This window comes from Drosophila persimilis, unplaced genomic scaffold (genome assembly GCF_003286085.1).
Source record: "Drosophila persimilis strain 14011-0111.01,24,50 unplaced genomic scaffold, DperRS2 tig00000124-arrow-pilon, whole genome shotgun sequence".
In the NCBI taxonomy this organism is placed as follows: domain Eukaryota; kingdom Metazoa; phylum Arthropoda; class Insecta; order Diptera; family Drosophilidae; genus Drosophila; species Drosophila persimilis.
In genome coordinates this window covers 13332151-13351030 of record NW_020825294.1, presented here as the reverse complement: position 1 = coordinate 13351030, position 18880 = coordinate 13332151, and the positions used below count along the sequence as shown (strand labels likewise).

Below are 18880 nucleotides of genomic sequence, written 5' to 3'. Positions count from 1 at the left end.
TGTATTTCAATGTTTTTAAATTCACTTTTACCACAAATGTAATATACCCCTATACTAATTTTGAGTATCGGGTATACAAATTTTTAGGGTAGCGTGGAATAGTATTTTTGTGAGTCCAAAATATATAGTTTTTCAAGTCAAATTTTCTTTAGGAGTCTTTCCAACAAGCCAATTGTTTTTCATTGTACAATTTAAACATATTTGCATATTTTACTTTTTATTCGACCTGAATAATGCAGTATGTATGTGCATACAAATTCAGTAATTCAGTAAAAATTTTCCATCTTGAATGCTTATATCTCCTAAGCTAAGCTCCAATTTTCTCAAAGTTTCCATCTTCGGAAGTCTTAGAAAATTCTCTATTAGATGCGTTCAAATTATCCATTTTGCTCACTTAAAAAATGACTTTTGCCACCTCTTTTCGGCTGACGCCTCACTGTGCGTCATTGCTTTGACTGTCGAATTGTGAGAGGCAACCATACATAATAAAAAGGTTTTGTATCATCTCTTTTTTATAGAATGATAGACTCATGATCGGTCAATATGTGACCATGTTTGGGGATGTCATATCTCACGTAAATATTACGGCAGTAAAGTCAGAAGACGGAGGAGATTATGAATGTAGAGCTCTCTCAAAAGCTGGAGTGGCATCGCACTCTGCTCGCCTTAACATCTATGGTAAGATTTCTTTTACTATTTAAAAATAAATAATATATAAATTTTAAACTTATTTATAAAGGAATGCCGTACATACGTCATATGTCAAAGCTGTCGGCGGTGGCTGGTAAGGTTTTTACACTCAAGTGTCCTATAGCTGGATATCCCATCGACACAGTTAACATTGAAAAAGGTAAAATTTTATAAATCCATACAATTTTGTTTAAACATCCATTACATACATGTATGTGTAAAATATGTGAATACACAAACTTTCACATACTCCTATTTTTTATTTATTTACAGACGGCGTTAGGTTACCCATAAACATATGACAGCGTATGCAAAACGGAACCTTAACTATTGAAAACGTGCAACGCGGTGCAGATCAGGGCACCTACACTTGCATTGCTCGGAATAAGCACAATTACACTTCTCAGCGGTCAGTTGAAGTTCAAGTTTTAGGTACGTTGCCTTGAGTTAACATCCCTGCAAAGAGTATTATTATATTGTTAAGATTTTGTTTATAGAGAGAAGTAAGAGTTTTCCTTATCTTTGTTGCATCATGTTCATCATTATTGGAACATTTGAAGGAATTCTTGGTCAGAGGACTTATTAATAGAAAATACATAGAAGTATTGCTCAATACCTCAATACCTCAAATTTCAGGAAAATAGACAAATTAAGATGTCCGTCCGGAACAGTTGAAAGGCAACACTAGTCACAAAAATCCATCTTTTTTTTACATCAAATCTACTTTTTTACAGAGTTCGAGCTCCAACATTTTTAAAATTGTTTGATCTTGAGAATCCTTTAACTAGTTTTAACAAACCTCTACAGCTATCAAGCGGACCTTAAAACTTTTTAGGGTTAAGTTTACCGTCTCATAGTGGGTGAAATAACCAATCCAGCAAAAAAGAAAAAGAAAAAAAAATTGGAAATACCAAATTTAAATAAAAATATTTAAATTATAAATGTTTTTCATACACATTTTAAATTAAAATATTTATATAACAAATTGTCACTGTGTAGAAGAGGATATTCCATTTAAGTTACAAAAGATGTAACTATTGCTATAGATGATGCAAATCATCCCTGATTCATATTACTTCATACTGGAAGACGCTGTAGTGATCTGGGAGTCTAAGGAGGGGCTTATATTCAGCTAATTGGAGTAGATTCCTACTCCGACCTTGTTTTCCAGCTGCGATCCATCTGTGAAAATGCTATCTGGGCGTGGTGGTCCAACCAGCCATACGTTTCCATGAGAGATGACTATTTTGAAAGTGGTTTCTGTGTACTCCGTGGAACGCCGAAGTGCGCTTTTGTAGCCACCATTTTGCGGTTGCTGCCATTTCTGGCTGTTCCTTTCCTGCTACGTCAAAGATCTGACGCATAGAACGGCATTTAGCGCATCATTTGGGGTGGTGTGGAGAGCTCCACTCATGCATACGGCAAAACATACAAAGAGCGCGCGCGGGGCTTTCAATTCTCTTTTCACCCATGCTTCGTCTCTGACTTCGTTACGCTGCCAGATTGGCTTCGCCTGTTCAGCTCGCCAGGTTTCAAACGGAATGCTCTAGAATACTATCACACATTGTATGTCTTGGGCATGCGAGGCCTTGTCATCGAGACAGGAGACGACTACGCTTCGCCAAAGACTGTGTACTTGTTGTAGGAATCTGCCCGGCCGGGCTGAACGAAAGATAGCCTAACGGAAAATTAAAGCACCATGAAGCGTCGAACGAAAATTGAAATGGAATTTGCTCCTGACACAATATCTTGGTAATTTATAGTCTTTGGTATAAGATAGGTTTTTGCATTAAGAGGTACGAGGTAACGAAACCTTTTACGCACCGCCTATACCAGACTTGAAGTCCAATCTAGACTTCTTGACAGAGATAGCAGGAGACAAAAGATAAATCAGTGTTGGTAGCCCAGTGTTATCAGTCAAAGAGTTGTATCATTATTTGTACCAAAACTATGTTCACCAACACAAAGTCTACCCAAATTGTGCTTTCAAAGTATAGTTCAGCCACTTCTCCGCGCATCCATCTCTGCGTATTCTCTGTGCTACCAGTTTGACTGATATTCAAGAATATGGGCATTACCATGGATAGGTCAAAATAATTGTATCCCGATTTTATGAAACCCAACTAATATGAATGGCAACCAATCAAGGAAAGTTAATTTTTTCATAATTGTTTCATTTTTATTTTCTATAATATGATTTGCAATAAAATTTCTTCCACAAAGTCTTTCGTACGTATTAAACTGTTTTAAAAAAATTTTAGAATAGTCCCAGTTTCAGCTAATAGTATATTTTTAACTTTTATTGCCCAAACTAATATCTCTTCCGCAAAATCCATTAGAAAAAAATTTAAATAAAATTGCAATAAATTTGGGTAAAATCAAAAGCAGTTTTATGCCCTATGTACACTAGACTTGAGTTATTGAGTTTTGATTAAAACTCAGTTTTTTTTACATAGATGACACAAAGTTGAGCTATGTTTGCGTTTTTGTTGCGTTTTGAAATATTCTACAAATATTTAAAGCCTTTTCTGCCTATCGTGTGAACTTGTAAGGAATTCCCCGTACGTTTGAATTCTTCCCTCTCTCTTCCAATACAATTATTTTCAGTAATTTTTAGAAAAATCTAAATTTTTGTATGTACTTGCATTCTAATTCTCGTTTTAATAGCCATTTTGTTGACCAACTCTTCCTTTTTTTCTGCTGTTGGAACATGTGACATGCAACAATATTATTCAGGAAAGCTCCGGTTTTCACTTTCACAAAAATTTTCCGACTTTCTTTTGAAATCACATAAATTGGTGCTCCCGTTTTCACAATCCGCAAGATTTATCCGTTTTTAAAACGAAAACATTTTCCTCGACGAAATGAAAAGTAAACGGCTTTTTATGCAACAAAACGAGTCTTAATTACAAAAAAATCAAGATAGATGAAAAAACAGCTGACGCAGTCCGCATACTTGGCTTAAAAGTTCATACAAAATTTGATTTAATTTAATTTTTAATTTGTATTTAATGAGTGTATTTTATTTACTAACAGAAATCAGTTTTACTTAAACTTCGATCGCGTATAATTTATATTTTCAATGGCTTGCTTATTATTTCAAGAGTTTCATACATAGGCGTATATATACACTTTAATGAGATGATTTTAATTTTCATAATTTAGGACATTTTTCTACTTGTGATATTTGAGGGTCTAAGACTTCGTGGGGTTTGAGGGTGCAGTAGTCCTCGAGCTGCTTCGGTTGGATGTTCAAACATTGTACTATGGTATACTCATTGTACACCCTAACTTTGGAGATACGGAGATCTCTTTCGAGCAAAGAGCTTCTGTAATCGCCCTTAGGGGTTTCGGTTGCATACCTCCTATCTTTATAAAATGCGTATTAGCTGCACATCCCCAGAATTAAATGGCTAATTTTCATATGAGAAATATCATGACCTTGTACTAAAAAAGTCTGCTGCGAAGGGGAAGCTTACTTTTTGAGTTTATAAGCTGTTGAGCTGAACTTTTGAATGGAAGTGTCTATTTTGACCAAATCATATTTAATATAGACAAGGCAACGAATATATAAGGAAGCCGTCTGCATATCTACAGTTGATGTAGTATTTCATGAAATTTAATGTATATAATGTATTATATACACTGACGTTGCAAAAAGCATTTCGATTGAAATTACTAGGCTAAGAATTATTCCAAAGTAAGCTATTTGCTTACTTTGTATTTAAGTATTTATCCATCCGAATTGAAAATTTAGGTTTGATTGATGATAACCCTACGATTTTGTAGCCAGTGAATTCTATAATTTTCCCGGCATTGAACATGATATAGAACATTGAACATAGATGTTATAGAAAACAAATGCTTAAGGATTTAATTTGCGCTTACAAAGAGTGCAAATTCTTTAAAAATATTCCGTAGGCCATGCTACACTTATTCCGCTACATCTGTCTTTATTCTCACACCATCATTAGTTGTTAGGATTATCACACTGGACGAGGAAGAGTATATGGAAGAGGAAAGAGTGTAAGAGGAACAGTAAGCGCGTGGAAGGTGGTGGCGTAGCCACCAAAAATTTATTGGTTCATTTTGCCCATACTAATGATCCGATCTGATACAGTAGATACAGTGGTAGATATGGTCATACTCTGTACGATTATGGGAAGCTAGAGAACTATATGCTCTTGGTACGATTTTTTGTCGATCTGGTAGCAGCACAGCGGCTGAGAAACGTAAAATTATACCATGAAAGTATGATTTGTCTGGTCAAAATCAGCTGTGCTTGTTGTAAAAAATCATTTTGGCACACCTTTTCGACTGATCGCCGTGTTGAGACGGCCACCTACACTAGTTAATCCTCAAATTAGCTCTGTCTTGCAGTGTAGATTGGACTTGAAGTCCATTAGAAGGATGTTTAATTCATTCGAACCTCAATAAGTAACATTATTCTCGAAATTAAAAGAAGCTACATTTAAATGTTTGTATGGGCAGTCTTATCCATCATTTCAATCTTACTGTTATATGGGATACAGTAGAGTTTTCGAAAAAAAAAAAAATTAAATTAAAGTGTGATACAAGTAAAAAATACGATTAAGGTATAGTTATACAAACCACATATGATTTGCTACTTTTCGAGATTCTCATCCGATCCACTACTTAGGTTTTGAGGTTACCGGCAAGGAGAGGGTAGACTATGTTTCGGAGAGGATCTGCAAGAGTCTCAGATCTCTTAATTATCGGCTAATCCACGAAATACAAATTGATTTCAGGAATAAATAGAGTATATTTCAGATTAATTCAATGATTTTATCCTTCCAATTTACGGAATAATACTTTATTTTAATAAGTGTATAGCATTGCAGCAGCAAAAAAAAGGAGCCGATTAACCTGTGGACTCATGCAAGGGTCCAATTTGTATGAACATTCCGATATATTTAAATTTTGAACATACCTATATGTGTGAACGCGTATATATGTATTTATGTATGTACATGTCCCTTAATTTGGGCACTAGGAACATTTATAAAAACTTTACGCATGAAGCACGTTTTCTGTATTTATTTTATATAATTCGCAGTCGAAGAAATTCTATTCACTAATATTGGATGTTAAATAACTCCATTCGGGCAAACTTTGACATGCGTTTGTCATTGATAATCTTTTTTGTGTCCAATTATTTGCTATTTTTGCAAATTAATTTATATTTGGCAATTGCCTGCACTTTTCGTCTGCACTGCACCAATAAATGCACAAAGCACGCATGGAAACACGCGACATTTAAGCCCTATTGACAGTTGTGCGGACAGAAAACGCTTTTGAGCTGGAAAGGACATATCAACTGGGACTATTTTCATTATTGGGCTTTGAGTTTCGGTCAGTTCATCATCCTGGTTATCGTGTCCATAGGATAGGTTAGGGAATTCTTATTTATTTTGTTTGCTCTTTGGTTTTAACTTCTTAAATATGCGTTTTTTAATAGCACGAAACACGAAATTTGGGAGGAGAAACTGACCATTTCACTAATAATGCTGCCGTTAGCCTCACCACAGGTGTAATTTTTGACTCTAAGTATGTTTAAAATTTTGTAATCCACATATCTTACATTTTTATGTATGTATGCACACATGTACATACTATGTATATGTACATATATGTACACGTTCGTTCATCTTAAGACACATGTGTACATGTATCAATATGTACATATATCCAGAGATGAAAATACATATGTATAGTCGTGCGATACTTTTGAGTCTATATAAATATGTTAAATCTGCTGTATTTAAAAATGGTTTTGATATTAAACACGCAGTTCCGCCCAAGATTACACCATTCTCATTCGCACGCGATCTGAATGTCGGCGACCGTACAAGCATTCAGTGCGTTATTGGCACCGGGGACCTGCCGCTTTCATTCACGTGGCTAAAGGACGGGCATCTTCTGCAAGCAACCGCCTCATCCGATGGTGTTAGCGGTGGGCTTAGTGGTACCGGTGGCGCTGCTGTTATGAGTTCTGGCTTTGTATCAACCTCATCCATCTCCTCCTCCTCACCGACTTTTCATCAACAATATGAACACGTCGTTTCGAATGAAAATGGTCGTAGCGGTGGTGAAGGTAGTGGCCTAGTGACAATTCGCCAGAATGATGATTTCACCAGTGCCCTTAGCATCACAAGTGTGACGTGGGCCCAAAGCGGCACGTACACATGTCGCGTTCAAAATGACGCCGCAACTGTAACGCACTCTGCACAGCTCAAAGTTAATGGTATTTGCATTGAATAACTTACAAAAATATATATCTAGCTTGCCTATTTTGTTATTTAATTGTAGTCACATCCACTTTTACTCCGATTCATTGAGATTATGCAACGTAATTTGCCACAAAAGTTTTCTGAAATTTGAGTTATAGTCTACCATCGTGGATGTGATTAAAATTAATACAAGAAAATTTTTTTTAAAGACCATTACTTTGCTCATTTATAAATACATATGTACTACATATGTTACGCACATATAAACTTCATTTTGTGTGAATTGCTTAGAAACTGTATTAAGTTGAAACGTTATATGTATTTTTTTTATTTGTAATACTGCCGTTAACTCCTTTTATAGCATGTGTAACTTTTGTAGTCTTAGAAATTTTGTCTCACGAAAAGCCTATATGCATATTGCTCTTAACTGGAAAATTTTGTTTTGTTATATATCATATTGTAGCATTTATTAAAATCATGTACTATGTTCAGATTGAATGTTATAGAATTTTATTGTATTTATTTTGTAAATTAAGTTGGTAGAAAGACATTTTGTATGCGAAGCTATACGTTTTCTTCGTTGCTGGCTGCTTCTTTTGTACTGTAGCGGTACAAAAGCAGAACACTTTCCTTAAATATCTTCAAACATTCCTTTCTGGGGAGTTATAAAGACAACGATAATATTTGAGGCTGCCACGGAAATCATTCCAACTTTGTTCTGATAGAATTTCCATATCATTCCAATTTGCTACAATTTGCCAGTGTTCAGTGTGCAATAGTGTGTGGGAGAATTTCTGTTTGAAATTTAAAAATAGCCTCCCAGGAAAACCTCCCTCAAAATAAAATATCCTCGGCATCTAATTTTATATAGCAGCAAGAGGTATTCATAGTTATAATTGCATTAATAGCAAGTCTTCCGAATGAAAGCCGTCAAAAAAATAGATGAAGAACGTTTTTCCTTTTAGTGAATGTTGGATGTATATTTTACAATATTTTGCATACAGGTCGTCCTGAAACTGATAAGTGAATACTACTCGTTGAAAATGAATTCACTGGTAATTTTACTTTAAAGGTACAAGATTTTATGCTGTTTTCTTATTTAGACGATAAAGAAAATATACATTTACTTTTTTATTTGTATATGTCAATAATACTATTATGTTACTTCTCATACTTATCTAATATTAATGAGAAACTTAAAGCAAAGTTTGAATAAACTTTTAATAAAACTTCGTAGTGTTGGAAAGCTTTGTCTTTTCAGTAAAATTAATTTACAGCGGGTAAAATAGTCAATTTAGCTTATAAAATTAAAAGGTAAAAAGATATCGTCTGTAATTTGTGTCCTTTGAATAATATGTAAGTCATAAAATTTGTTTCTATGGTTTTAATTTTTTTTATTTATGTGTATTAATTTCAAATATATTTAAAGTATTAATATTACAAAAAAATATAGCAATACAAAACCATATAATGGTTGTGTTTTATACTGATTGAAAGCCGAAAACAGTCTTGAAAATTCTGACTACTGGACAAATTTGCACAAATGAAGATGAACACCAGAAAAGAATAATTGAAGTTAAACTCTATGTTTTATACTGTTTTTTCAAGAAATACACATGATAAAAATGCAAAGTACTCTTTTAATTTTACATTATGTAATTAATTTCTTGTAAAATAACAAACGTATGAATTAATGAACTATTAACTTTTTGCGCGAAGTATAATTTGGAATACAAAATCGTTATTACGCTAGGAAAAATATGTTGGCTTGATTTATTTTAATTAAAATATAAATTAGAAAAGTTGTTTTAGTTTTTTTTTAGCATGAGCACAATTTTATTTTTTGAAGAGTATGGTAAGTTTCTTACTCTTTGAATTTAAAATACTTCAGAGAGCCTTTATAGTATTATTAACAGATTTAAGATATATTCTTACTATTTTTATTATCTGCCAAGTTCAACTAATTAAGCTTTAGATTACCACAACCTTATTAAAAAACAATTGGAATTGGCTATTAAGAAACAGAGACTGAAAAGTGTTTTCTATTACTTAGGAAAGCATTAATTTTCGAAAGAATTGAGGTTCCGTCCTGTGCAAACGTTGAGCTCCGACTGATTATTTCCAGTAAAAGGCATGACAACTTGAGCGACGGCCTACTTAATCTTCCATTCGTTATAATATATAAAGTTTTTGTCTTGAATAGCTTGATTAATTCCTAATTGAAGTGTAACAAAAAAATGTTCCCATGTTTGACACGAGCTTTCGGAAAAAACAAGCCACTGTGTAAGGCCTAACTGCAGCCGATGTCGAACGTACAGTAGAATAGGCATAAATTCTGTTGTGGCGTTTTCGTTGTATTAACTGGCACATCTATATACTCTATGATTAGTGGCGTACCCCCTTACTTTGAATTTACAATCAATCATAATTTTAATACTATTCTGACACAACGGCAACAAAATAAAAATTAAAAAATATAGACATAAATTAAAATAAAAAATTTAACTTTATGTTTACTAATTTTCTTGCTAAGATTCGCGTTCCTATCTTTAAATTTCGAGTAAATGCCGAACAAAATTTGGCATGATAATTGTGAATCCTAATATTGAAATCTTAAAATAAAATGATTATTATGTAGCTTATAGTCGGAATACTCGACTTACAATTCTAATCGGGGTATTTGTTCGAAACATAATCTTAATACTTATCATATTCATATTTATCTTACAAAAACTATGTTCATATTATTATTTACGTAGTTCCTCCTCGTATATCACCTTTTGCTTTTGAGGAAGAAATAACTGAAGGTATGCGGACACAGATTATGTGCTCCAGTAGTCAAGGGGACCAACCGTTTAACATCACATGGCTAAGAAATGATGTGCCCATCATTAGTAATACAGTAGCTGTCAAGAAAGATGAGAACGTAATTGAGCCTAAAGATCATACCACAGATAAAAGGAATACATTTATTTCTTCGGATCCGTCACTAACCATAAATCAATATGCACAATTTTCCAGCATATTATCGATACATAACGTTTCTTCACGACACAACGGTAACTACACTTGTAATGTAGCCAACCATGCTGGTGCTGTACAATTTACTGCTGTTCTCTCGGTATCCGGTAAATCAAGCGTAACTATTTCGTTCTATTAAGATGCTTAGAAGCACAATAAAAATAAATTAAATTAAAGTAATGTTTACTCTGCACAAAAGTACACAAAGTCCACAGTAGAAATTCACCTAATATGTATATGCATATAAATAATAAAAAAGACCATAGGAATTATCTAGCACATTTTTTTGAAATATATTGAAATATCATCTACATTTCCTTATTGTAGGAAGAGTAGGTCTCATACATGAATACATACTTATATAAATTACAAATTAATAACTCCAAAATCCGCGTTTCGGTGAATTTGCGCACTTCCATAAATTGGCATTCTCCTCGCCTATATCCAAATTGATGGGTTTATAACAGAAATGTATTGCCTGTCATTTAATTTTTTAATCGTTACCATACAATGGCTATACTGAAATAATATCAAGCTAAATTTGACGTTTTCTACCATGTTAAATGTTTCTTTTTTCGGGTATGTTGCAAATTGTAAGTATGGTCATAAGATCTTTTCAGCCTGGGCTTAACAAGCTTTTTGTCTAGAGCAAAGTACAAAATCACTATCGCACAGTGTTATTATTATAAAGTTCTTGGGATATTTATTGGTGGTAATAACTATTTTTAAGCTATATTAATAATGCCACTTAAGAAAATTAAGGAAATAAAATGCAAATTTTAGAGTTTGAGTGTGTGAGCTTGAATTTTGGAATACTCAAAGAACAAAATGTCTTTTAATTGTTGTTCTTTTGCTGTTCGTAAGGAAAAAAATAAAGAAAGAAACGAAATCAATGTGTCAATAAACGGCTATGCCATTTCATTCATTTCTTTTGTGCACTGTTTCATTCTAACTCATACCACTGAATTCTGAATTCTATGAAGCTGGCACTCACTTAATAAAATTTAATTTGAATGAATTATAGTGGACTTGGTTGTGAGTGAAGCCACGGAGATCTGCATAGTATGTACATATCAAAATTTAATTTTTTCACTCAAAAATAAAACTCAATACAGGTATAATGAAAATATTATAGGGCGCTCAGAAAAGATTGATACATACAATTGCTAAGGGTTTAATTAAGCCATTTTTAAAATGATTCAATTAACACTAATGTCAGGGCAGAAAAGGAACACACATTTAAATAAAAATATAAACCACTTAAAAAACAAGACTCCGACCAATAAAAGGGATGAAGGTCAAGTATGAAATGTCAAATGTATGGTCCTCCACTTTATTTAATGATCCCCGAAAAGGGAGATACTGTGTGCCCCTTCCCATAAGCCTCTTGTAGCTATATGAGGGGATACATTTGTACAATAAAATCAGTGACTAACCAGACTCCAGCCAGACTTCACGTCTTGAACCAAAAAACCTGCGTTCTTTTTCTGCACTTTATAAAACTTTAGTGAATCAAACGTATTGGGCGAACTGAGTATCGCATATCAATAAAACCAAGCTGTAACCAGAGGACTACGTCGCATTTTGATTACATTCTGATCAGTAGGTATTTATTTTCCAATGCGCTATTTGAAGTTTCTCCCTAGCATTGTCACTGTTCATTTTGTCAGTAACACCAACATAAATCGAATTGAACAACTCGTTAAGGAGAGAACATGTATTTGTGTTCTGTAGAACCTTTGAGTTTTGAGATCGGTTCAACTTGTATGTCATTAAGTCATAGATATTATTTATATCATAAATATCATTTACACGAATGGTCGTTAGGGGCAACTAATAAACTAAACTTAAATTTTAGCTTAAGCACTTGTTTAATTTAATGGGTATGTCATTAAATAGGTATGTCCTGTCGCAATTAGTAAGGATATGTATCAATCTCTTATTAGCTCCAAATTGGTTTTTTGTATTCCACTTCGAGTTTAATGTATATTTGATGAAAAAATAAAACATTATGTGTCATTATTATTGACTATTATTATTATTATTTATTGGTCAGACATAATTATTATGGACATTGGGTCAATATGCATAGATTATCTTTAGAGTCTATTGGCATTTTTATGTAAGCTGTACGGGTCTTTTTGAGTATGATTTTTTCTGTTAAAAACATAATATTTAACAACATTATGTTTAGTAAAATATGGCAGTTTTAAATAAGGCATAGGTTATATTTATTTGAATTAGGTAAAAAGCACTTCGCACTTCGCACTATGCACATGCATCCCAACACTCAAACGGACTCGAAAGGTAAAATGTTATAGCACTAAGGTTTTAAGAATACAATTCTAGTACATATAAACGTATATTGCGCATTTTTTCCACTTGGTTTTTTATTATTGTCAAATTAAAACTGCAAATAGTTTAAAAGTAAATAAATATATGCTGTCTTACCATCTGTCAATTTGGTTTGTAACTAAACCAATTTAAAGGTTTTACAGTAAAGTATCTTTCGATCTTTCGTCTTGGTGTCCTTATATTCTTTAATATCCGATACGGTATAATGTTTTCTGTCTGGACGCAGTTTATAACGCGGTGGAAAGGAATTGGACAAGGAGACATAATCATGGAAATAATAATGGCATACTCCGATGCACAAGTTGTCAACAGATTTCAACCCACTAGTTGAAAATCGATGAAACTTTTTACAGACTTTAAACGAGCATATGCACATTGTACATATACAAATCGATCTAAAAATAAGAGAGAACATTTATTTAAATGATTATTGTTTATTGAATTAATATCGTTATTAATATTATTATATTAAATCTTGTAAATTTGAAATCTTGGGTATTCTTGGTATTCTGGCCGTGATAGAGGCTCTGTCATAGTAATTGGTCTCACGGATCCTGCCAGGCAACCGAGCCAATCGTCTAGGAGGTTATTTACATGGCACTTCCGTATTTGTAATTCTTCAGCTCAGAGAACATTTCCAAGACCCGGCATAGGCCGTAATTCTACTCCATACGCTCAGCTCACTGGGTCGGTCAGTTTTAATTTCTTAATTTTCCAGCGTGCCTGCATTATTGTGCAGAACATAAAATAATTTAAAGCGCTGACATGAATATGCATGACGAATAATAAATATACAGGCTGTATACTATAGGTTTGATAATACATTTTTGTATATTGTTAACGACCATTGGTCGAAAAATTATCCTTCCTTTGGGAACTCCAAGCAATTAGGCTAACTCACTTCCATCGGTCCTCTTACATTTTGAGATAATAACTGGTCTTCATCGAGTATATAAATGCATAAAATAAAATGAAATTTAGAGTACATACTATAATAAACTATAATTATAACTGAATTAATTAAATAACAACCATAATTTCGTTTCCGACCTAATAAAACATGTTTTCCTAGACTAAAACGTTCTGATTCGATTGTATTAAGCATTTTTTTGTACATATAAAATAATTCTTGAGTTCTATATAAAAACTGAAAAAAGTATATAATATCAGTATAATATCAATTTTAAAGTAACTTACATCGAGCTATGTATATAATAATTTACACATATTTAAGCAATAGCCACTTGTAGTCTGATTATTCGAGTATATTGATCTATCTTTATTACTTGAGTTTCAAATTGTATGGTAAGTTGAATAGTTTTGTATATTTATTGTTTGTGCATGAATTTCGAACATTTGTATGTATTCATAAATGTACTTACCATAGGTAAAAATGACAAATGTGCAAGAAAATACATTTAATAGGACCATTATATACGTTTGCTAATAAAGATATTTTTATTTAGTACCTCCTAGATGGGTCTTAAAACCTACTGACCAAGATGCAATACTTGGTAATTTAGTAATAATGTCATGTACTGCTGATGGGTTTCCCGAGCCTACAGTTCAATGGAAGCAATCTATCGGTAAGAAAGTTGCGGTTTGTCTAGAACATTATGAGCACATGAGTATTATTAAATATAGGAGACTCTGGGGAGTATCGCGAACTGAATTATGGAGTTAGCAATGGAAACTCACACTCTGTTATAGAGACTCACGCCAATGGTTCGCTTATTATATCAAAGGTCGGACGAGAGCACGAGGGCCACTATTTATGTCAGGCAAACAATGGAATTGGGGTTGGACTAAGTACTTTAATAAAATTGACCATTCATGGTAAGATATGAAACATTTTTTATTTAATATGCTAATATTACTTTAATTGTAAAACTGATTTTCTATACAGTGGGTCCTTCGGTAACAGTTTCTAAAAAAATGTTTACCATACGACGCGGTGAACGTGTAACGATAGCATGTGAAGCAACTGGAGATCGGCCGTTGGAAATGTCTTGGAGAGCCAAAGCTAATAAAATTGATCCTGCTTATGAAATACGATATCACATCAAAAACTCGCCTTTAGCTTATGGAGTTTTATCTGAACTGACAATATTACACACAGCTCTTACTGATAGAGGAGAATATTCATGCATTGCCAACAACGCATACGGTCATGATAGATCTGTCGTACATTTGCAGGTCCAAGAACCTCCAACTTTTCCGGTCAACTTACACGTTATGGATTTGGGAAGCCGTTCTGTGACATTGGCGTGGTCGCCAAATGATCAGGATTCAGTAATTTTAGGTGGCGGTGGAGGAAACAATCGAGACTCTCAACCAATATCAAATTACATATTACAATATAAGAAATCAGGAGGTATGTATCGTAGTTTACCAATTTTACTTATCTATTACAATAGGCTTAGCACATAAAAGAAGGAAAGGAATACTGTTTTCTTTTTATTACCGAATATTACATTAATTCCAAGAGGAATACTTTACTCGGGAAAATGTACATAAGGTCCAAAAGAAAGCTGTCTGTCTGAATCTGGAACGGATGGATGCAAAATCGTATATCCTAGTATCATGTGCAATATGCATGAAGAAGATAAAAAAGGAGATTGTTGAACTACCGAGCTTTTTATACCCGATACTCAAAATGAGTATTGGGGTATATTAGATTTGTGGTAAAAGTGGATGTGTGTAACGTCCAGAAGGAATCGTTTCCGACCCTATAAAGTATATATATTCTTGATCAGAATCAATAGCCGAGTCGATTGAGCCATGTCTGTCTGTCCGTCTGTCCGTCCCCTTCAGCGCCTAGTGCTCAAAGACTATAAGAGCTAGAGCAACGATGTTTTGGATCCAGACTTCTGTGATATGTCACTGCTACAAGAATATTTCAAAACTTTGCCCCGCCCACTTCCGCCCCCACAAAGAGCGAAAATCTGTGGCATCCACAATTTCGACGATACGAGAAAACTAAAAACTAAAAACTAAAAATCGTCGATGACTGTATCTTCTAGAGTGCAAAATCTGAAGCAGATCGTATAATTATTATAGCCAGAATCACGAAAACAATTTCATTCTTTCTCGCTCTGTCTCTCTCTAACACACAGGTTTCATGGTCGGTTTTGCCAATTGCAAAATATGAGTTCAAGGATCTCAGATCCCATAAGAGCTAGCTAGCAACCAAATTTGGTATCCACACTCCTGTGATATCGGACCTTGACCGTTTTATGTCAAGCTTTCGCCACAACCCCTTCCGCCCCCGCAAAGGACGAAAATCTGAGGCATCCACAAATCTCAGAGACTATTAAGGCTAGAGTAACCAAATTTGGTACACACACTCCTTTAAGATGTCACTATAAAACGTATATCTCAAAATTTCGCCCCACCCCCTTCCGCCCCCACAAAGACGAAAATCTGTTGCATCCACAATATTGCAGATTCGAGAAAACTAAAAACGCAGAATCATAGATAATGACCATATCTATCAGATTGCTGAATCTGGATCAGATCAGATCATTTTTATAGCCAAAAGGAACAAATCAATTTGCACTGGCTACGCAGCGCCCGACGTCACGCTCAGACTGATTTTCTGTCTCTCTCGCACGCATTCTTTGTCGTGTCGTTTAATATTAGCGGCGTGTGCCGGAGGAGAGCCATACTGACTTAGTATCGGGTATAACTGTAGAGTTGCGGTGTCCGCAGCAACTCACAACGTTCCCCCTCGTTTAATATGGTACTTTGCAATATATTTATTAAAAACTCAAGTTGTTTCTGATAAATATAAGTACTTTTATGTATAAGTATGTATTATGCGATGCACCGACGAAAGTATAGCGAAATTATGTAGCGAGATAACGAGAGCTCGAGTTATGTAAGTGTTTGTATAGACATTTAAAAGATAGACAGATCGCGAGAGCGAAAGCGAAAAAAAGAAAGGCGCGAGATTAAGACACGAGATGTCTATGATCTATGATCAACCCTGTCCGCAATATTTCCTTCTGCCTTCAAAGTATTGCAATTAAAGGAGGATTTAACCATAACTGAACACTAATTTTACCACTTTAATCGGGTATTCCACTATCTATCAGACCCTGTTCATAATTTTGTCACACTTGAACAGGACACTTTAACAAACAAAATATTCGAAGTTTTAAAACAGAAGCATTTCTTAAATATTAATTAATTGGAATACATCAGACAGAAAAAATTGTCATAGTTTAATAGCAACATTTTTGTTCTAAAACTTGCGAAATTTATTTTTACATGCCATGGCTGCATCTTTCAAGAGGCGATGCAATTACTGCAGCATCAAGTGGCCCGTCTGCAACCAGCAGAAGGCTTATACGCGAGCATGCAGGAAAGATAGCTTTAAGACTAATATTCGAACTGCATGCATTCAAAATACAAATACCAAATTGATCACTCCTGATCAAGTTGTGCATAACAATCACACCAAGAATTTTTCTACGGTTAACTAAGGATGGGAGGTTTACTAATAGCAGTCTACTAGAGTAAGATGGGAGTCTCACACCCTCATTCCAGTCAAGGCCCCGCAGAGCAAAGATTAAAAAGTTTTTCTGGACTGATTCTATACGGTCCTGGTGTGCTGTGTACTGAGGTCACCATACACAAATTCCTTTGGCCACCTCTTTATAAACCCAACCACGCCCATAGCCAAGTTCATCCATCAGTGTAATTCTCTCAAGAGAACCACCAAATAGGGTATAGGTAGCCACGAGGAGCAAGAACGATGAAATGTCTTTACTTTGCTTTTTGATGCATTAAGGTGTAACAAGTTTGCACATGATTCTCAAGAGAGAATGAAATGAATTATCCTTATACTGGACACAGAGTTTACCATCATCCGCATACAGAAGTATTCGAGAGTATGTTAATACCGAAGGAAAGTCATTAATAAAGAGTGTGAAGAGTAATGGGCCTAGATGGCTGCAACCTTGACTGGTGAAGAGAGGGAGTTTTGAAGAGGACTCTTTGAGACCTCGAACAAATTTAGCTAGAAATCCATCTCAGGAGGTTGCGCGGAAACCCTAAAAGGTCATGTTTATGCACTAAAACGGAATGGTTTTCAGAGTCGAATGCTTTACTAAAGTCGGTGTAAATAACATCCGTCTGTAAGTTAACTCGAAAGCCTTTAATAATGAAAGAGGTAAACTCTAGAAAGCTCGCGGTTGTTGATCGCCGCCTTATAAATCCATGTTGAGTTGGAGATATAAGTGACTTGTAGATATGTTGCAAGTGCGGAGTTAAAACATCCTCAAACATTTTGGTCATTAGTCATTTTGTCATTAGTCTTTATCCCATGGGCACCCCTTTTGAGTCACAGGTAGACGCCACCCATGTCCCTCTGCCTCCTTAATGATCTGGAGGATCGGTGTCTTTATCCATCCGTGTGAATCCGCGTGGACTAGTTTTCATTACTCCGATCGATGACATGGTCAGATTCCGCCACATTAGAGGTGTGAGAACTGGGGACCAGAGAGAGTACTGCTCTTCCCCGTGCCTGCCGATGCACTATGGTCCAGAATTCGTTTTTTTTGGCATAAAGTCGAAATTTTTATGTGAATGGATTACGTTTTTTCTTGCAAATTCTCAAAGTTAATTCATCATACATATTAAAAATGAAAAAAAAAAAATTATTTAGCTTCCCTGAAGATTTTGGCGAGCTTTTGAAAGTGAACAATCGATCAACTGATTGTGGGAAAAAAATTGGCGCCAAATTACTTGTTTACATTTTTACGTGGCGATCGAGTAAATTTGCTCAAATAAATTCGGCTAAAAATGGAAAATGAAGATAAAGGTATGTAGTATCTAATGTATTTAGTTATTTTATGTGTAGTCTCAAGATTTAAGTGTTGTGCAATGGCCAATTTATGTGTATTTTTGTAGAAAATTTAACTGCGTCCCCTGTGTTTCGTAGAATATAACAAATGAACTGAGTTCTGCTGAGAAAAACTAACTATGTGAGTTTGTACCTACAAATGTTGCAATTGACTGGAAAGTAACAACTTTGGCCCGTTTTGGCCCCTTTTCTTTAAATTTGTTAATATTCAGGAAAGTTCGAGTTTTTGCATAGCGATCTCATCGATATTTGGCGCAACAACAATCGACAAAAAAAATCTGTCTCACATTGGATTTACAGTAAAATCAATAACAACCATTTGGAAAATGAAAAAAAAGAGAAATAGATAAAAAAATCAGTAATTTTGAATCCTTCATTAAAAGAAACCTTCTGAAGTGCAACAAAATGATGGAACGGTTTATGACCACCCATGCTAAATGGCTTCTAAAATAACAATTATTGTTGATGAAAATTGAAAGACACCAAAGAAAATCTTAATCGCAATTTCGTGTAACTATTATATAAATTCGGAAAAATTTCGTTCTTTTTGTGAGAGTACTTTTTGCTTATATATGCAAACATATCCGTGGTACCCAATGTCTCCTACGATTCATAAAGTATTAGTCCACGGTTTTCAAATAAACAATTCGACGTTGGTTCCACTTGGATGTTTAGGAGAAAATGCTTCAGAGGC

The 18880-nt window shown here is 34.5% G+C and overlaps 1 protein-coding gene across 1 annotated transcript in view; it reads left to right on the top strand.

Annotated features, from left to right (window-relative positions):
* The window catches only part of LOC113564877 (Down syndrome cell adhesion molecule-like protein Dscam2), a 101435-nt gene that overhangs the window by 57842 nt on the left and 24713 nt on the right, over positions 1–18880 (top strand). Inside the window, 8 exon segments of the mRNA XM_026987527.1 lie at positions 519–678; positions 740–850; positions 964–1122; positions 6503–6955; positions 9701–10069; positions 13784–13903; positions 13962–14153; positions 14224–14691. Coding sequence (XP_026843328.1) covers positions 519–678; positions 740–850; positions 964–1122; positions 6503–6955; positions 9701–10069; positions 13784–13903; positions 13962–14153; positions 14224–14691 — 2032 coding nt within the window.